General features: G+C 31.7%; 3 protein-coding genes across 3 annotated transcripts; all 3 read right to left on the bottom strand.

Moving 5' to 3' along the window:
* Positions 1-7,528: 7,528 nt before the first annotated feature.
* LOC117919780 (extracellular ribonuclease LE) lies at positions 7,529-9,284 on the bottom strand. The gene is made up of 4 exons (XM_034837033.1): positions 8,990-9,284; positions 8,741-8,896; positions 8,124-8,322; positions 7,529-8,053 (listed from the first exon to the last, which is right to left on the bottom strand). Exons 1-4 carry the CDS (start codon positions 9,089-9,091, stop codon positions 7,830-7,832), a joined length of 681 nt encoding a protein of 226 aa, XP_034692924.1. The 5' UTR covers positions 9,092-9,284; the 3' UTR covers positions 7,529-7,829.
* A 6,004-nt stretch (positions 9,285-15,288) lies between these two features.
* Positions 15,289-17,812, bottom strand: LOC117911119 (pentatricopeptide repeat-containing protein At2g02980, chloroplastic-like). Its single transcript, XM_034825321.1, is given in 2 exon segments — positions 15,289-17,477; positions 17,480-17,812. Coding segments are annotated over 2 exon segments (1,785 nt in total). The 5' UTR covers positions 17,760-17,812; the 3' UTR covers positions 15,289-15,972.
* Positions 17,813-18,712: 900 nt separating this feature from the next.
* On the bottom strand, positions 18,713-20,801 carry LOC117922296 (amino acid transporter AVT1I-like). The gene is made up of 3 exons (XM_034840386.1): positions 20,700-20,801; positions 19,394-20,001; positions 18,713-19,280 (listed from the first exon to the last, which is right to left on the bottom strand). Exons 1-3 carry the CDS (start codon positions 20,788-20,790, stop codon positions 18,768-18,770), a joined length of 1,212 nt encoding a protein of 403 aa, XP_034696277.1. The 5' UTR covers positions 20,791-20,801; the 3' UTR covers positions 18,713-18,767.
* Positions 20,802-21,074: the final 273 nt, after the last annotated feature.

Below are 21,074 nucleotides of genomic sequence, written 5' to 3'. Positions count from 1 at the left end.
TTCTCCTAACATAAGGTCATGTTTGATTCTCGAAAGTATAAGGGAAATAAAATAAAAAGGAAAAAATGAAGGAAAATAAAATTTGTATTTAAAATCAATAAATTATTTTTATATGTTCTTTCAAATTCATTTCATTTATTTTTTTTTATTACACAAGGATAAATAATTTTAAAATATATAAATTTCTAACTAATTTTTATTATATTTAATTTATTTTTTTATATTTTCCATGGTGAAACTAATATATGAGAAAATCATTTTTTTAGCAATGTTTTTATTTTCTTAGTACTTTTTGGGAACAAAACATAATATATATATATATAATTCTTGAATTTTTATCAAATTTAATTTTACTTATGATATATTTTTCTAATAGCCAAATGTTAATAGAATTAAAAATATTAATAATTTTGATATATTAAATAACAACTTAAAATTCTTAAAATTTTGATAGCTAAATGCTAATAAAATTAGAAATATTATTGATTTTAATATATGAAGTAATAACTTGGAAATTTTATTTTTCATTACCAATATTAGATTAATAAAAGTAATTAAATATAAATAAAAACTTGACAAGAATTGGTATAAAACTGACCTATGATACTTAATTATAAACAAATAAGTGAATGTTTTTATTATTATTTAGTTTTAGTTTAAGCACCCTAGTAATAATAATATTGAAGATTAAAAAAAATAAAACAACTTCCGGTTTTTTCTCTTATATATATTTAAAATTTAATAACATGTAAATTATATGTTTATAATATCATATCAATTTAACTAATGAATAGGAATCAATAATTTTTCAGGTTGAATGATGAATCTAATTTTGAAATTGTTGTAACCACAAAATGCGTTCTCTAGTTACAAGCTACGTGATGGTTGAATAAGTCTCTTAAAAAGCAGTTGCTCTAAATGGTGGCTATAACTTTTGGCCTAACTCATCTACATATTTACTCATTTTAGGTTTGAATTCAATTCTATATCACTCACATTGGTCTTTATAGGGAAACTTGAATATCTCCATTCTAGCCCTGTATAAAATTAGATATTTCCATCCCCAACCTGTATCTTTTAGGATGCATATTATCTATTTTCAGGACTCTCTAAATCTAATACAGTGGAAAAAACCTGATAATAAAAACTATTACAGACATAAATCTAGAGACCTTAGATATCATACCTGTGATATGGATGTTTCTAGATCAAATCTAATCCAATAAAGAAACGCTACAAGTTTTGCTAATTTCATAAACCCAAACAATCTTTTGTTCAATTGCTCTTTTCATGGATTTTGGCACAATAGAAGGGTGGTCTTCTATCTAAAAGAGGAGGGTAGGGATTTCTCTCTCTAAAAAAATTAGAAGATTGAAGTCATACACCTTAAATAGGTTTATATAGGTTTCCTTGTGGTCTTAAGTGACTTGAGTCAACTTGGGCTTAAGGGTCACTTAATCTAGCTCACTTGACTCCTAATCAACTAATTAGTCTTATTAAGTTTCAATTAATTAATTAACCCTATTTAGAAACACAATTTATATGATCTAATACAACCTTATGTTTTTACCAAAACACCTTAACGCACGCATATAAATTAAAAACTCAAAACCATTTCATCATGAATCTAAAGCTAGAAAGGGGACCATTGAGGCTCATAGGAAAATATTGACTTCCTTATAATCCAATTATGAAGTTAACTCAATATCCCAATATAAAGAGTTAACTGCACTCTAGTATCCTATGTATATTACAACAAGTTAAAACTCGAGTTTGTAACCTATTATTATCCATTACATGCAAACTCCTCATGAACTGGTGTTTATAATATAATGGGGTATATGTTATCAACCTCTAAAGATCATCTCTTCAATCTTTGAGTTACATATTTTTCAATTATGTGATCAACTAACACACTCTAACTCATAAGAGAATATTAGATTTCATAATTACATGTCCTTGAGATTACCTAAGAGAACACATTGTTTTAATCTCATAAGATACCACAATGCCTCTATTAAGAATACTTGTTGTCACCAATCTACATAAATAGTGACATAATTTGCAGGGAACAAGGACCATTTTAGGGTCTCATCCATAAGTCAAAGCCTCTTGGTGATTTCAACACGGGTTTAATATCCTCTCAAGGTTAAGGGTTCATGCATATAGTAGTTTGGTGAATCATGATCACACAATAATCAATGTCATGATTCATCATAAGTCATGTCTATTGTGTGCCCATACACCGTAGTGCACTCACCATGGAAGCCTTATCTTGATGAGCAAGACTAGTTATCCCTCCAATTATAAGGTAATACACTATAACCTCAAATTGACTACCTACTTCTATGAACTAGTAATGAACAAATCATCTACTTGCAAGAAACCTATGACTTGGATCTTCCTTTCAATTCATAATGCACTCAAGTCATGTATAATGCAAGAGATGTTATGCAGTATGCTTAACATATATGATGCATAAATGAGATAGTGGAAGGAAAACTAGAATAATCCATTTAGTGTTACATCATGTCATACTTTTAAGGGTTCTATTCCAACAATGTCTTACTAACCCTAAAATAGACTTGACACCATAGAAAGATCCACTCCATAGTTATATCTTCTTTATCTCATAAAACATGTAGTACCTTTCCTTTATGTGTTTTCTCTTTTGGTGGTTTTTTGGTTCTTTAGACCCTACCATCATCCCATTGTTATCAAAATAGGACCATAACGATACAATCAAGGGAAACTACCTTTAGTCCTATAAGGAAATTTTGAGAGTTATATATATATAAGAATTAACTTAGTTTTTATCTTTATTGTAGTTAATAATTTATTAAAGTAACTTTATATGATGTTTGAAAATTAATTTTAATTGTTAATTTTTAAAAAGTGGTAATAATCTGGATATGTTTTCTAATTAACTTAATTTTCATCTAGACATTTTTAATAAGTGGATATGTTTTCTAATTAACATAATTTTCATCTTTATCATATATTTGTAATAAATAATTTATTAAAATAGATTTATACCATATCAATAATAATTTAATGTTTGAAATTAATTTTAACGTAGTAATGATTATATAGGTGAATTTTCCTTATTATTTCTAAACAATTTTAAAGATTATATAGGTGAATTTTGTATTTTTTTTTTTATCATATTCAATGAAATCATTTAAATTCAATTTGAAAATTTTCTATATATATATATATATATGTATGTATGTATGTATGTATATATAATTTTTTTTACCCTTGATAGATTATAGTCTTCAAATAATTTTAAATATTTTAAAATTAATTAAAATAATATAAATATATAAAATGATATAAATAGCTCTTTATCACAAAACTTTTTTTCTAACTTCTGTTCTTTTTTTAGCCAAAACTATATCGTGGTGTATAACCAAACTCTAAAGGAACATGAGAAACACTTGAGGATGGTATTCCGACAACTGAGGGAGCATAGACTCTGTGTAAAACTAGAAAAGTGTGAATTTGCTTAAAGGCAACAAATCACATTTCTAGGGCACAAGATCAATGAAGACATCATCAAAATAGATTAAGGCAAGGTACAAGCTATCAAAGAGTGACCCATTCCTAACAAGTTGAAAGAGTTGCGGTCCTTCCACCGATTAGCCAATCATTACAAAAGATCGATCAAGGGGTATTCCAAGTTGGTGTATCCCCTCACTAACCTATTGAAGAAGGCTAATAGATGAGAATGGAGTATGTAGTGTTGAGAGCCTGAAGAAAGCCACCTCCATTGAACCTATGTTACGATTAGGAAATCTCGATCTACCCTTCAAATTTCAAACTAATGACTCAAATAAGGCCCTAGGTGGGGTCTTGGTGCATGAGGGGCACCTTATGGCTTTCAGAGCAATGATACTCCACTTATGAAAAAAAAATGACGGTTGTAATTCAACGTTTACAGCAATGGAGACATTACTTACATGGAAGTATATTCATAGTGGTCATTAACAATGTGGCCAACACCTTCTTCAAAACACAAAAGAAGTTGAGTCCTAGACAAGCACAATGGTAGGAGTTCCTAATCGACTTCAAGTTCGAATGACTGTATTGGGTAGGAAGACATAATATGGTGGCAAACATCCTAAACAAGAAGTGATAGCCTATATCATTGCTCTATCAGAAGTCATCTCTTACTTCAATAAAATGATCAAGGAGGTCGTAGAGCTTGACACTAGTTATGATAGGTTGAGACAATAGGTCAGAGATGGTGCAACTAGAAAGTATTAGCTGGAAAGTGACTTCCTTGTGGCTAAATAATGAAGATTGTATGTCCTAGTGGGTGGCTTGAGGAATGAACTACTGTGGGAAACCTATGACACCAAATGGGTAGGCCATCTCGATGAAGAAAGGACCTTAGCACTGCTAGCTAGACCCTATTACTTGTCGAAGATAGGAGAGAATATTCAAGCTTATGTGAAGTCTTGCTTGGTTTGCCAACTAAACAAGACTAAGAGGAAGAAAACAATAAGGTTGTTGCAACCTTTCCCATTTCCATAAAAACTTTGGGAAAACATCTCTATGAATTTTATTATCGAGTTCCCAAAGGTTTGTGGCTTCAAATCTATCTTTGTTATTGTAGATAGATTTTCTAAATACTCTATATTCATACCTACACCTTATGCATGTCCTGTGGAGGAGGTGGATAGGTTTTTCTTCAGACATGTGGTGAAATATTTTGGTTTGCCTAGAGACATTGTGAGTGATCGAGATATGCAATTCACATGACACTTTTGGATCGAACTGTTCAAACTCATAGGTTTGGAGTTGAAGTTTTCTACATCAAACCATCCTTAGATAGAGAAATTCTCCCGTAGACAATAAGGGAGAATATGACTTGGGGGCTTAGAAAATGAATTTGCCCATTTTTCTTGCTTGCTCCCATGGTTCAGTGATCCAAGACAAAGCTTAAAGTAGACATCAAGAGCTAAGAAGGGAGCCAACAAGCCCCTTTGAAGCAAATGCCCGTAAGAAGCTAATACCTTAGAAGCTACAGGACATGGAAGCAAGCCAACAAGTGGATTGAATTTTTTTCTAGTCTATTTTCTGGCATATTACCTTGAAATCAATTCATAAAAAAAAAACATTGATCTCAAAAAAAAAAAAAAAAAAAAAAAAACCCATAGAGGAGACGATCATAATTCTAAAGAAAGGCAAAGTTAACATTTATCTATCGATTGAGACAAGAGGCAGTTATGGTTCACATATTTGTTTTTAGTAATCATCTAGATTTTTAATTTTTAACTTATTACTACACATAAATTTTTTTATTAAACTTTATTAAAATAACTTTAAAAATATATCTTATCAATAATTTAAATTTTTTTAATTAATTTAACTTTTAAATTTCAATTATAAAATTTTTTAATAAGCAATAATGATTTTCATCATATCTCATCTTATTCTTATTCTTGTGGGTTGGTAGAGATTACACCATAAAAAGGTAATTGATAATCGTGTAGAGTTGAATTTAATATTTAAGATAAAAAATACTTGTATGAATTATTTTATTTCTAAAAGTTCTACTTTATAAAATTTGTTAAGAAAAATCTTTTATTTTCCTATTTTAAAAACTGTTACCATGAGATGTTTCGTTGGTTTTTTATAAGTCTTTCTAAAAAAGTTGTAAAAAAACTAAATTATAAGAATGAGTGAAATTTTATTACTCAAACAGTCTAGATAAACTAAATGACATTCATTATTTATTTTATTTTGCAAATTTAGATGATGTAAAAAAATTTTCCTTATCATAAATAAATATAGTATGAATATGAATATGTATATGATATGAGATATTTGATTGGATCATTGGACCAATAAAATAAAAGTATATTTAGAGGGGACTTGTTGTCAACAATTAAATAATATACCATTTAAATAATATGATTCAACGTAAAAATCTTAAAATCAAATAAAAGATAACCCACCACTAAAAATATATATATTTTAGAATTTTTTTTATTGGACATTTAGAAAATTTCAATATTTAACTAATAAGCTTTTTAAAATTTTTTGAAATAACTAAATATAAATAATTTGATAATGATAATTTTTGTTCAAAGTTATCTACATGATGATATAAATATATTGTCATAATTGAAACTTTGGCAAAAATCTCAAAACCCATCATTTGATAAAATATCAAATATTTATATAAATTTTTGTTTCATTACCAATTAAATAAATAGTAGTTTAAATAATTGTGTAGTTATTCATAAATTAGTAAAACCAAATCCTTAAAAAATCTGAAAATGAAAATAGAAGATAACCTAGAAACATTATCTCAATTAATTAAACAAAATAATGATAAATAAACATGTATATAAGTGAGATGATAAGGTCAAGGGAAAAAAATTGACAAAAACTGCAATCTTTTATATGTAGTATAGATAAATTAAGATTAAAAACTAAAATTATCATCATTTTTTTAAAGGGGATTTATTTTCTAATGCAATTTTTTTTCAAGATATTAAAATTATTTTTTGTCCTTGAAAGAAACAAATATTATCTAATAAGGCTATTTTAAGGGGAGTAGACAAACACTTCTTAAATTATGATAATTTTTCTAAAGAATAGATTATCCTAAAAAAATAAACATTATTTGAATTAATTACATAGAATAATGATAGGATATAAACCGCATATAATAAAAATGATAAAATTATTTTAGGAAAAAAAAAGTAGACAAACACTTCATACTTTTATATATAATATAAATTATGATAGTTTTTCTAAAAAGTAAGTTATCCTAGAAAAAACATTATTTGAATTATTAATTACATATGATAGGATACAAGCATTTGTAACAAAAACAAAATGTAATTCTGTCTCTAAAAAATATTATTTTGTATCAAACTTATTTTTATCAAATGTTTTTTTAATTCAATAAATTAATAATAAAAACTTCAATTATCATCAATATTTTTAAAAGAGAATCTTCATCTAAGATATTTTATGACCATATTAAAATTATTTTTTATAAAGAGTAGGTTGTCATTAGAAAAAAAATGAAAAAATAAACATTATTTGAATTAATTATATATAATAATGATGGGATATAAACACATATATATAATAGAAATGACATGACTATTTTTGAAAAAAAAAATATCAAAAACACTTCGTAATTTTATATGGTAATAAATAAATATAATCATAAATAAAAGGAAAAAAATATTTCTTTTGGATGATTTTCTCATAAATTTATGTAATTATAGAAAAAAAATTTAGGTTTATAGGTAAAGCTTTGATGTTTGAAAAGAATGAGACACTAGTGAATGATGATTGTTAATTCCCTATTGTAATTAGTTAAAAAAAATAGACATTAATTTTTTTTTAGCAAGCCTTGGTTTTAAATTTTTGCTATTAAAATTTTAAAACAAAACAAAATTACAAAGTATGATTTTAATTGTTTTGAACAATTCAATTTTTTAAAAAAATTATCCGCCTTTTGATTCTTTAATGTTTGACATCATACAAATAAAGAAGATTTAATTGCTAATTTGAACTTTTTCATTACTCTCATGTGTATTACATTTGAAAATAATACCTTCTGGGGCTCTCCCAAATTCTCCAATGTCATTCATAGTACACAAGTAGTCCTAACTATTTTTCACTCTAACAGAGAAGAAAAGCACTAAGGAAATGCTGATCCAGCCTAACATGCACCTTTATTCATTCATTCATCCATTCATTCACTCAGAACACAGAAACATTGTGACCAGGCTATAACGCACCACAATACAATTCATGTTCAGGAACAAAAAAAATGAAAAGATACGATGTGTCCCCTAGAATGCGGGAAATTCAATTCTGGAACCACATTTCCCCCTGGGCATGACTGGACATTCGATGATATTTTTCCCAGAAGTGTCGACGCAAAGGTAAACCTGGTATAGCTGACTGTTGCCTGATGAATCCACATTGCATTCTATCCACGGTGTGACTCCAACTGCATCTTTTATAGCATCTTTAATGTTGTGTAAGGGGTATGACTCTCCGTTCGCTCGAATTCCTGCCGCAGTGGTAATGAATGCTGTAAAACAAGTAAAGCAATGTGGTGAAACGTGAAAACTCAGACGTACCTGCTTCCTTAAGAATTTGGACGAGGTCTATATCTTTCTTCAGGTCTAGAGCTGCTTCAAAGTACTGGTGCTGGCTGAGGACCGACTCCGAGCAGGTTCCATGTTTGTCCCATTCATGTGCCCAGAACTTGGAGCCGTTGCCGCTAGGGCACGCCAGTGTTGGCCATTCCTCTTGCATGGATCTGATGAGGTCTGAGATCTACACCGTGATGATGATATACAAGGATGCTTAGAACTCAACTACTAGATGAGAATAATTGTTCACTACAAATAAGCTTTAGGCCCAAAATTTTTTTCTCCATTGAAACCAAACTCGACCATTCAATTATTCATCAAACACATCACCCAATGTCCCTCAAATTATGAAATTCCTAGCCATGTGAATGAATTGTCAGGTGGGAACAAAATTCCCCCAAAAACAAGGTGATTTTTTGTCCACTTATGCCGGCCCAGTCCCTTTCATTCTCCATAAAAAGAAAAGGTGAGAAATTCTGAACAAAATGGAATTTTATAGAAACAACCAAAATTCTGAAGATGAGAAATAGGCCATTAAGGAAGAAAAAACTTAATATAATTATATTTTTATCATCTCTAAGTTTCAACAGGGATGCACGTACCTCGGATTCATCATAAGGGTTATTGGAATCGCAGTTGGAGGGGTAGGAGCCATCCCTGTAATTGGGCCAGAGCCCATGAATTCCGAAATCTGCGTCAGGCTTCCCTGTCGTTGGATAGCAGCAACTTTGCTTACTGTCACAGTAGGATCCTGGCCACTGAAATTAACGAAGAAGAAGGCTCAAAAACTCAGGAACAACCCCAGATAAAATATAAACATTTATGTAAATGGAAGCGCGTGGATGACTCACTTGTTGAACAAGGTAAAAGAAATCAAAATCCTGTGAAAAGCACACAACTGTGAGGCATTGTATTATCAAAAGCTTGATGAAGAATGATTGGTTGGACTTCATCTCTCCCAATCTCTTATCTTTCTCTGTCTACCCGATGAAATGGCGTTGATATAGAAGTGTATCTATAGGCAAAAATGGAAAATGTGGACAGAATATCCGGGGCAGGATGCTGTTACCAACTGTATATCAATGTCTAAATGACATGGCTTGCGTGTGACGATTTCCTAAGGTTGTCATGTTTCTGGCTTCCCTTTTTTAAATTCGATCCCCATTCTTTCTTTTGGTATATTTGTCTTTTTCCTTCAGTTTTTTCTCCCCAAGAATGAGTTGGACGATCAGACTGAAACAAGAAGCAGGATCTAGACTTGAATGGATCTTATGGGCCAGATAAAAAAGATGCAGTTGCTTGGATTGTTTAGTAAATGAAGCAGTAGCATTAGATAATTTGTATTGATTAAATGTATTCAATGAATGTAAAGATTGATGGAGAGTGGAGAATTTTGGCCTCAGTGAGGTATCTTTCATTTGCTTTTTAGCTCTGTTCCTTCTGTGACAGAACAAATGGAAGTAATCTGTTCTTTTTCTTGAAATTAGATCGGATTAGCCTCCTAGTTGTGAAAAGTGTTCAAGGTTTTCAAACTTGTATGACTAAGCTCAATAAAGAAATCTAATCATGTAGTTACAATATGTCACAATATGTGGGACCAGGAAGTTGAGTTGTAATGCATCCAAGTCCAAGTGCAGTTTGAGCCACACAGCAGATAGACCCCTTTTACCCACCATCGCCATGGAATTGCCACCGTTTCTTCGTCACATCAACCGTGTGTTACACTCTGCATGTATTCCTTTTAGAACCGTGGTCCCGAATGCACTAATTGATATGTGGAAAAGGATGAAGCAATGAATGATTGTTAGGTCCAGACTCCAAAGTCCAAAGGGCTTTCACTCGTGGGACTAACACTGCTCCGTCGCAACACGCAAAATGTTTCACGTGAAGTTTCCCTTCCAGGTCAGGTGGTTGTTGCCAATGTTGCCTCAACCATATAGCAGAGAGTCGCATATGTCAAGCTGTAAGGAAATAAAGCTACGCTCATCACCTTCTTGGGCTAAAACCAACCTTGTTCTACTAATTTACCCAAAAGTTAAATATTATAGAAAATATAGGCTAATTATCTTGTCAAACGACTCAATGATAGTTGCCAAGGAAGAGTATCTATTCCAAATTCACTTTGAACAGACTTGCACACGAAGACCTTAGGCTCAAGCCTTGCCTTGGCCTAATAATGTAATAGTGAGATTACCACTATGGTGTCAACGGTCCATATGAGAGTAGTTTTTGTTAAAATATTTTTGTCAATAATATTTCTAGGAAATAAAATACTTTTAAGAGGACTATAACATTATGCTTGGTTCGTATTAAGGAGGGAAAAAATATTTTAAAAAATGATTTTTTTTTTTTTGTTTGCTTGCTTTTATTTTGAAAAATCGAGAGAAAATAAAATATAATTAAAATTAATTAGAAATTTATACTTTTTAAAATTATTTAATCTTTTTATAAAAAGTAAAAATAATAATAATAATAAGTTTAAAGTAATTTATAAAAATAATTTGTTAATTTTAATTTTTTTTTCTTCACTTTGCTTTTCCTTTCATCTCTATTTTTGTTCCTTAGTATTTTCAACAATTTTTACAGGACCAAATATAACTTAAGTATTTAAATATAAACAAAAAATATATTTTAAAAGCGTCTTTTTTTTTTATAATGTTATATATAATAAAGAGGCAATTTTGGTAAAAAAAAAGAAGAAGGTGTTTCCATATATTAGAAAATGTCATTAATCCTTTTAGATTTGTTTCCAAATAGAGAAATTCTTAACCATTTTAAGATTCACTAAAAAAAAAAATTATTCTCATCAATATTAATGCCTTTATTTGGATATTTATAAAACATTAAGGTTATGTTTGGTTTGGAAAGTACTAAAGAAAAAAAGGTTAAGAAAAATGATTTTCTTATATTTGGTTTTATTATGAAAAATATCAAAGAAAATTAAATATAATTAAAATAGTTAAAAATTTATAAACCCTTGCAATTCATTTTCAAGTATTAGACTATGTTTGGTTCCCAAAAAGTATTAAAATTATTTAGGCTATGTTTGGTTCCCAAAAAATATTAAGGAAAAAAAAATTAAAAAAATGATTTTCTCATATTTGATTTTGTTATAGAAAATAGAAAAGAAAGTTAAATATAATTAAAATTATTAAAAAAATTCTACATTTTTAAAAATGTAATATAAATTTTATTTTAAGCATTGAAAAATAATATATATTCTATTTTATTTTTTATTTATTTTAATAGTTAAATATAAACATAACATAACATACTTATATTAAACATATTCTAAAGGGATATGCATATATTAAGATATGTTACCTTAAATTTTTTACTTTATATATAAAATCAACTCAATTCATTTAGTAAAATTTTTTTAGCATTTTTATTATTCAAGTATTAAAAATGTTAGAAACTTTTTTTTAAAATTACTTCCAAACGTACACTTAATCTTTTACAATTTATCATATACTCAAACAAAATTAATTATAAATCAACAAAAATAAATGAATATTCACAATTAATTTAAGTTTAGACCAATTAAAAATGGTCAAAAAAATACAAGATATATGTGAAAAAATAAAAATGGTCATATGAATGATATAGACCCTGCACAAAGGAAGACAAATTGTCTCCAATTTAGATAAAGAAACTTATTTTTTGATTATTAAAATATAATTATTAGAATAAATAAATGACAAGTTTGATAATTTAAAAAGTAAGTGAAATAGGGATTAAAAATAAATAAATGATAATTAATTTAAGTTATAACTAATTAAAATTCATTTGTATGCATAAAATGCAATATCCTTATGCTAAAATAAAATGTCACATGACAATAATTTTCTCAAATTAATTTGTAATATATTTCATATGGGCCAGGCACAAGAGAAATACAAGTTATCTTAGAGAAAAATCAATATATTTCTAATGTTGAATTAGGATCAATTAGGGTAAAAATAAAACATTGTATTCAACACTCTTTTGGTGTCACGATAATAGTTATAAATAGTCATCTACTCATTTTTTAAATAAAGAAATATGTATTATGATAATTAAAATATAATTGTTAGATTGAATAAAAAATGACAAGTTTGACTATTAAAAAGGTAGTTATCAAGTCTTGTCAAGCAATAAATTGAGAATTATTCCTCCAAATCTCTTAAAATGTTATTATTAATTAGAAAATAATATTTCTGTGGGTTAAGACCACCAAATATGGCTTTTCAAATCTATTTAAATATTAATTTTACTTGAGAAATAATATTTTTAAAGAATTAAAAAAATATTCAAGGGCAATTTAATTTAACCTTTTACAATTTATCATATCTTCAAATTAAGTTAATTATGGGTAAAAAAAAATTGAATATTTATAATTTAGTTAATTATGGATCAAGAGGAAAGAAATTAAATTTTCACAATTAATTTAATTTTTGACTAATTAAAAATCATCACATAAGACACGTGATAAAATTAAATTTCTCACAAGATAGTAACTTCCTGAAAGTAAATTATGATATTTGTCTTACGGGGCTTCACGTAAGAGAAAGATAAGTTATCTTCAATTTAAATAAATACATACGTTATGAAAATTAAAATATAATTATTGGAATGAATAGAAAAATGATAAAATTAAAAATTAATTATCAATTCTTGTTAAGGCATCAACTTGAAGACTATTAAATATCATCTTTCAAATCTCCTTCAATATTATTTTTTAATTAAAGAATGATACTTTAAAGGGTTAAGACTAAGAAACATAGCCTTTATAATCTATTTAAAATATTAAATTTAATTGAGAAATAATATTTTAAAGAATTATAAAACTATCCAAATATGGTGTTGTTATCCTTATAAATACAATTAAATTCCAAGTTTCCATAACAATTAAAAAAAAAACAATATGAGAATAAAGTTAAAAGAGATCACTTCAAAATCTTCAAATCCAAGCTTGAAGATTCAAAAATTTCTTCTAACCCAAAAAAACTCAAATCTCTTCGTTTTTTTAAGTCTAGGAACATGTAAAATTATCCTAGACTTTTCTAAGGTTATATTTGGTTTCCGGAAAATATAAAGGAAAGAAAAAAAATATTAAGAAAAATGATTTTCTCATATTTGGTTGTTTTATAAAATATTCCAAAGAAAATTAAATATAATTAAAATTAGTTAAAAATTTATACATTTTAAAATAAATAAAATGAGTTTGAAGTATCAAATAAAAATAATTTATCATTTTTAACTCTATTTTTTATTTTTCTTCACTTTTTCTTTCCTTTTACTTTTCCTCTCTATTTTCTTTCATTTGCATTTTCCCTCAAATTTTCCGAGAACCAAACATAGCCTAAATCTTATGCATAACAGAAAAAATGCATTTTAAAACTTTATAAGAATTCAAAAAATGTTAATAAAAAACATACTTGCATTCAAATGTTCCCACATCAAATTCACACTCTAAAGATGAAGAATGAAGTCGTAGAAGTCTTGTATACCCGGAGTCATGGAAGTCATGATAGAGTCTATGACTAGAAATAAAGCAAGTAACGGAAGGCACACACTTTTTTTTCACTTTCGTCTCTTTCTTTTCCTCCTATAAGTCATCCTTTTGAAAGTGGAACGGGCTAAACGGTTAAGCATAAGACACAAGTTGTACGTTCCAATTTTATTCATTAGTCACCCTCATTTTTTTTATAAGTTACTTTGCTTGTTGTTTCTTCTGATGTTTTGTTGTTTTTTCCCTCCCACATTCAACACAACAAAGAGTTTGAAGAGTAGAGGGAAATATTAGAGAGCCCAATCTTCGACTGGATTGGATTGGATTAAGGGCTTGGTTTGCATGCAATTCACTCTCAATGGAATTGATGATAGAGCAAACAAAATTACTACATTCAATAGGATTATCTAAGACCAATGACACAAAATTCATCCTATTCCCACTCAATAAATCCAGCCCTTTTAAACATTTCTTAATTCTAAATTTCTATAATGAACTCGGAAGAAATTTGCCCCTGTGCTGATTGGGTTTTTCCTCTCTACCATTTTATAGCATGTCCATTTGTGGTTTGTGTAGGCTGAACCAAAAAAAAAAAAAAAAAAACCCAATGTTGATTTGTCTTATTACAAACTATATTGGACCAGCCACCAAGCTATGAGATGTTTGCAAGGTTTTCAAACTTGTACAATAAAGAAGTCCAATGTGGTTGGTATGCATATGGTTGAACATATTATATATGGGACCAGGGAGTTGGGTTGTATTAGTGCCACATAGCAGATAGGGTTTTGTGGTGATTTTTTCTACTTTGGCGTAGCATTTGTTCGAATATATGGGAGCTTTATCAGTCAGTGTTTTCACATTGAAAACTGCGTCACCACAAAGTAACGTACTCTGTACACACCAGGGAGATCCTAGAGCTAGCAAAGTGAATCCCAGGAGGTCCCAGCATTCACTGTTCACATGAACTCTGATTAGAATAATTGATACTCGAACTGATTGATGTGCTCTTACATGTTTTGAGGTCATTAAAGACACACAAGTATCTTGAGCATGATATCTCAAACTCCCAGCTCCGGACATGTTCACACTCCACCTACTGGAAAATGGTCCCAGCTTGTGGTAAGTCCTAATTCATGGGAAAATTGTTTAATGTTGGAAAAACACTATGATTGCCTTAAGCCTACTGCAGCAACCCCCAGAACAGAAGAATATTCTTGATACCGTGTAAATGTACCTTTGAGGGGCTAGCTTGCCGACGGCCAACTTCAGTCTCAAGCCGCTGATATAGTCTTATATGATAAGATTACAATCATGCATAACACAAACCATTCTTTGATGTAACAGACTGCAATTACCTTTACTGATATGTCTAAGAAATATTAAGTCAGTCGGGATAGCTTTCAAATTTTTATTTTTCAATATTTGTTCCTTCTTTACAATGAAAACCCTACTTTAATTTTTCAAATTTTCTTTATTTATTTATTTTTAGTGGCTGGATGATGATGACGCAATTTGAATTTGGATGTATGAAGATGGCCATGATATCTGATTTCTGCTTATAAGATTTTGTATACTGAGGTGGTGTCTGGTGTATCTCTAGTGTTCAATTTTTCTCTTAAGCTTTATTTTGCTAACCAATACCAACATGGCAAATCAAAGAGAAATATTTCATGTTTGATTTGAGATGAAAGGGGAATAGGGATACACGTAAGAGAATTAGTATTTACAAGAAAGCAAAAAAAAATCAGATAAATGAGAAATACCTTGGAAAAAGATCAGAACCAAAAGATCACTCTTGGTCAATGGACTAAAATCTGTGCTTATTCATGCCAAAGATGCAAGTTTAGCGTATCTCTGGCCTAAACCCATCTAGGGTTCTTCGAAGTGCTACCATGAAACAGAGGATTATATACCCTCAAATGGAATGAATGTCATCAAACTGTTGCCAATAGTATCACCAACAAGATGCATTTTCTTCCTGGGTTGCTAAGAAATATTTCATTGCTCGTGTTTATGATAGATGGGTACCATAGCTTATTGATCTCATAGGTAAATAATTCTCCTCATCAACCCTTGCAAGTAGACCATTCATGAAAATCCAGATGAAGTTGTAAGAGAGTATAGCTGGAACCACGCCATTCTGCTAATTCTGTCTCCAATATGTCAAAGGTTGTCCAATACTCATGTAATCAATGGAATGTCTAACCGACTGCAGCGTCAAATTCTTCACCTTCCACTGAGGAGAATGATACGGAAATATATGGTCCTTGTACATCATTCTTATGACAAGAATGACTTCTGGGTTATGATAAGAACACATTTTCGTTCTGATAGATCGTTCTACCAATAATCTTCACAAGAGCACTTACCATCTTTGAAATGATGGAATCTTTGGACATCTCTGAGAATTATCTGTCTATCAAAGATCAATGATATAAGTTTAGCAGCAGAATGGCAATCCCCACAGACCCGAAGGTTCTTCACAACACGAATTGTTGTCCCTGGGGGAGTGTTTAGGAGCCCAAAAGTAATGGCCAACTTTTCACTATGATATCTAATAGTTACTTCCTTCTCTTCATCTTCCATGTCTGCATGAAAGACTAAAGAAGTATCGGGGACGTACCCAACCAACTTCAATTCCTTAACCAATTCATCAAGTGCCTGGTGTAACTTCGTAGAAACAGAATGCACCCCATCCCCAGAGAAGAACTCATGTACTACATTGTTCACCTCTACTGAGCTACACCCCGGAATCTTTACCACCCCTCTTTCATTCATCAGTTTCCTCACATAATTCACATCTTCCCATCTTCCAGCTCTGGCACACAAGTTTGATAAGATTATGTAATCCCCGCCATGAGAGTCATCTAGTTCAAAAATCTGCTCAATCACCCGCTTCCCCAATTCTACATTACCATGACTACCACAAGCAGATAACAAGGTTCGCCAGAGTATGGGTGTGGGCCTAATTGGCAACCCCACAATGAACTCATAGGCCTCCTCCAAGCGTCCAGCTCGACCTAGCAAATCCACCATACACCCGTAATGCTTGATCCCAGGAATAACCCCATACTTGTCCCTCATACCATAGAAGTACTCAAAACCCTCCTCTACCAATCCAGTATGGCTGCAGGCATACAAAAGACCCAAAAATGTGATCTCATCAGGTTCGGTTCCAGCTTTTCTCATTTCTTTAAACAGAGATACTGCCTTAAGACCATGCCCATGAATTGCATATGCCATAATCATTGCTGACCAGGCCTGCGTATCTCTTACAGCCATATTCTCGAATACACAAACCGCATCATCCAAACTCCCACATTTTGCATACATGTCTATTAGTGCAGTGTCCACCTTCACAAATCGATTGAACCCATTCTTCTTAACATACTCATGCATCCACTTCCCCAAGTCTAAAGCTCCTAACAAAGCACAAGAGGAAAGAACACTAAGCATAGTAACATCAGTAGGCTTGAGATTTCTGGCTTGCAATTCTCGAAACAATGACAAGGCCTCATTAGGCCTACTCCCCCGAGCATAACCCGTGATCATCGCATTGTAAGTAACAACACACGGTTCCCATATCTTATCAAATACCCTCCGAGCGCAATCCATCTCATTGCACGCAGTATACATATTTATAAGCGTAGGACACACGTAAACATTTTCACTTAGCCCAAGTTTGATAGCAAGACAGTGCAACTGTCTGCCTTCTTCCAAGGCTTTGCAGCTGGCACATGCCTTGAGAAGAGACGGGAATGTGTAATCATCAGGGAAGAGGCCAGAAAAAAGAATTTGAGTGAAAAGGGTAAATGCTCGAAGAGGGGTATCAGTGCGGGCGTAGCGCGAGCCATGGTGTTAAAGAGGACAATGTCTGGTTGGGGAATTTGATCAAACAGGTGGTGGGCGTGTTGCATAGAGGTAGTCGTAGGGTTGAGGGTGCAGAAGTTGATGAACTTGGTGAGGACAGAGAGGTCACTGGGGAGGTGGGTTTTGATGGCGAAGGCTTGGAGTTGCTTGAGCTCTCTAAGAGAGGTGCATTTGGGTAGTAGAGAGAGTGGGTGAGGTGACTTTGAATTGGAGTTGGGTGGACACATCGGAGTTACGGGTGGAGCTGGTCTTGCCATTGTAGCACTTTGCGTGTGACTTGTGAGGCGTGAATGTTAGTTCTTCAAGGAAAGGGATGGATAAGACTTTCTAAGACGAGTTTTTGTGGTCAAGACTCTCTCTGCATCCACCTTTAAATTTGAAAATATCCCAAATTCTTAGTATTAAAAAATATCTGTAGACAAATTAAATAAAATAAATGAAATAAATTTTAAAAAATATATATAAAATAATTTATTAAATTTAAATTTATTTACTTTTACTATTATTTTCCTTCAATTTTTCTTCTTCATTTTATTTTCCTCATATTATCATAACCAAACATAATATAAAATTTATAGGTTTTCTTTTATGACATGAAAGAAATATTTTTACTTTGACCAAAAATAAAAAGTTATAGAATATTTTTATATACATAACAAAAATGCTGACGCTACTAAGAAAAATATAAAAAGTAACATTGAAAATATCATGGCAAAAGATGCAACTCTTCATATCTGAATCAAGTGACATGAAAAATAAGAAAATGGAAAAATATAGAAACAAAGGGATTGCCGTCCTGTCTTTTGACCTCTTTAATTGTCTGTATATTAATCTTTATTAGCAAAAAATTTGTGGCTGTCAACCGTCATAATATCTGTCGCTTGAGTGGGTTGATGACCAAGCAGCCATTCACTTTTGACTTCTTTTAGCAGATTTGCCCTGCATGCCACTAAGCATATGACGCGGTTGTGACAGATTTATAGGAAGAATAGTGTTTTAAAGTTGTTTATGTTGCTGGTACAGAGCAGCTGTAGCTCCACCTTGCTCATACTGCAGCATCTACTGCAATGATTATCCTATAATCTCTGTTCTCCTGCTCAAAATTTGTACAATCATGTTCTAATTCATAAGGAAATTCCTTTGTCGGGGAACATTATCTACGTGCAATCAACAAAACTCAAATGTTGGAAAATCAAAACATGTTGAGATATGGTAAAATTACAAATCTTATTAATGTGAACAAGAAACTTGCGTCAAATGATCTTTCAGAGGTGGTTTATAATTTGTCTGAGAGAAGTATAAGTACCGGTTACAGCAACGAAGGAGCCCAGTACCAAAATGGCAATGATAGCAATCAATTCTAACCCAAAACTTCGAGAAGCTTTGTTAATCTTAAGGTAAAATATGCATGGGAACAACATTGAGACAGTCACACTCAGAAATGCACCAATAAATTCCATTATATAGCCGAAAAATGGGACTGTTAGGGCCACGACGACAGTGCTGATCACCAGCGCTGTTCTGATGGTGATACTGACGGGTCGGCTGTTGTGGAATGAAAATGTGTCCTCAATAGCATTGGCAATTGGAGTAATTATTATCCCATACTTGGTCAGGGGATTGATTAGTGTTGTATATATTGCTAGTTTGGAACTCATTTTTCCCGTTGGAAGATTTAGAGTCACTTGAGACCTCAGATTTTCTCCAAACATCAGGTAGCCTAGAATGGCCATTGATCCATAGTTGATTGTGCTTAGAGCAAAGCAGATTAGTAGAACCTGCAACCACAGAACATACAAGAAAAATAAATTTCCTGGATGTTGAACAGGGCATTCTCTTTTTTCTGAATGAGTAAAATCACAAAAAAAAAAAAAAAAAAATCATCTTTTACCTTGGAGAATTGGCTTTTGTCCTTCATGGAAGTGCAGAGTGTGGGAAAAATTGCATGACCACAATAACAGAAGACAAACAAGCTTATGGTAGTTGGCAAACCACTCCAATTCAGAACCATACCCCTTTCATGGAATCCTACACCATCAACTGCACCTGCCCAGAAAACACAACCAACCACAGTCACTGAAGCAAAAACCCCACCAGCTGAAAGATAGGCTAGTAACCCCAAACTCCTCAGCCACGTAGTTGGCAAGATCACAAGGGCAGCTAGAAGAACAAAGCCTTGTCTTCCTCCAATCTTCAGGCCTGCTACTTTAAAACTCATGTCTGGGAACAACTTCTCCAAATTATCACCTTCTAATATTAGAAATTCTACTGCAACTAAATACAGCTCCAGGTACATAAACAGAGCTATCATGGTTCTCCCTTTCATCCCAAAAGCTAGTTCGCCTACATCGGGATATGTTTTGATAAGTGGGTGTGCATCCATGCATCGTCGTAGAAGAAGCCCCGTATACCAACAGAGAATGGCTACGAGAAATAGAAGTATGAGGCTCAGCCACCCTCCTTGGGAAAGAGCATATGGAATTGATAATATCCCAACACCTGAAAGGCAGAATAATGAGGATATAATGCATGCAAGTGTCTTCATAGCTTGTACAAGTTTGAAAAGGAACTGAAAAACTATATAATTACAAGATGTGACCAACTATTCACACCGCATCAGATATAAAACTCAATGGTGGTTTCAGAATGAGTTGAAGTAGGAGAAAGATGAGACATACGTTTTTCATGAAGACATAACTTTTCATTATATCTGAATAATTTACACCACTGAAATCAAATTAACTTGTGGCAGAAGCATAGTAAAAAGGTTCTTTAATTTGAGACCGAATTGAGTTTGAACAGATTAGAGCAGTTCTGTTCATGATCATCAAGATTGGCTAATTGAAAAGAGAAATTTAAGACACAATTCATAATTGGTTGACATGGCCTCAAGTGCTAAATTCAAAGGGATTCAGATTGACGCCAATGATTACTGAATGAAATCCGCGTATAGTTTGTGGGCATTTCCAAAGATGGTAGTGAAATATCCTGTCTTCTCTTGAAATTACATATCCATAATGCAACAAACAACCAATATAGAACTTTGTAAGTCGGGAAAGACACGCAATCGAATCATTCGAAGGGCGTTCTCATCACTCAGATGAAGTGGACTGATTTCACAGACCACTCCAACCTTACCAGTCATGGATCCATCTTTTTCTTAGTTTGGCTAATGAGAGAGAAATTTAGAAAATGACCTGATAAGGCATTGATACCATTGAAGCAAGTCCTGAGGAAGGTGGTGCCTCTGCTCAACTGCTGTTGTGGGAGCTGGTTTTGGCTCTCCATTCTCTCTATTTTCTGACCCTCCATGGATTTTTTGTTGCCTACTACCTAAAATGTTGGCCCATATTTATAAGGGGGGAGAGGGTGATAAGGTAAAAGACGAGACAGTGGTGGACTTAATTTGAATTTTTTTTTCTAAACAATTGGATGCTGAAGTGAGATAGTGAGAGTGAGTAGATTGCCATTCAACTTGAACAGAATATACGGCAATAGGATAGATATCCATTGAAGTTGCTGGACTTCACAATTCCAGTGAACCCACTTTTCCTACGTGGGGCTCCCTGGAG

The sequence above is a fragment of the Vitis riparia genome, chromosome 1 (assembly GCF_004353265.1).
Source record: "Vitis riparia cultivar Riparia Gloire de Montpellier isolate 1030 chromosome 1, EGFV_Vit.rip_1.0, whole genome shotgun sequence".
Taxonomy (NCBI): domain Eukaryota; kingdom Viridiplantae; phylum Streptophyta; class Magnoliopsida; order Vitales; family Vitaceae; genus Vitis; species Vitis riparia.
The sequence above is the reverse complement of the archived record's forward strand: the minus strand, read 5'-3'. Positions and strand labels throughout refer to the sequence as shown.

Bases quoted from the DNA above. Each gene is read 5' to 3' on its own strand.
- LOC117922296 (XM_034840386.1), bottom strand. From the start codon at position 20,790: ATGGAGAGCCAAAACCAGCTCCCACAACAGCAGTTGAGCAGAGGCACC. The intron at 20,002-20,699 runs GTCATTTTCTAA...TCTGCCTTTCAG, and splicing joins TGGTATCAATGCCTTATCAG to GTGTTGGGATATTATCAATT. The intron at 19,281-19,393 runs GTAAAAGATGAT...CTGTGGTTGCAG, and splicing joins ACAAAAGCCAATTCTCCAAG to GTTCTACTAATCTGCTTTGC.
- LOC117919780 (XM_034837033.1), bottom strand. From the start codon at position 9,091: ATGAAGTCCAACCAATCATTCTTCATCAAGCTTTTGATAATACAATGC. The intron at 8,897-8,989 runs GTGAGTCATCCA...CGTTAATTTCAG, and splicing joins TCTTTTACCTTGTTCAACAA to TGGCCAGGATCCTACTGTGA. The intron at 8,323-8,740 runs GTACGTGCATCC...ATCACGGTGTAG, and splicing joins ACCCTTATGATGAATCCGAG to ATCTCAGACCTCATCAGATC.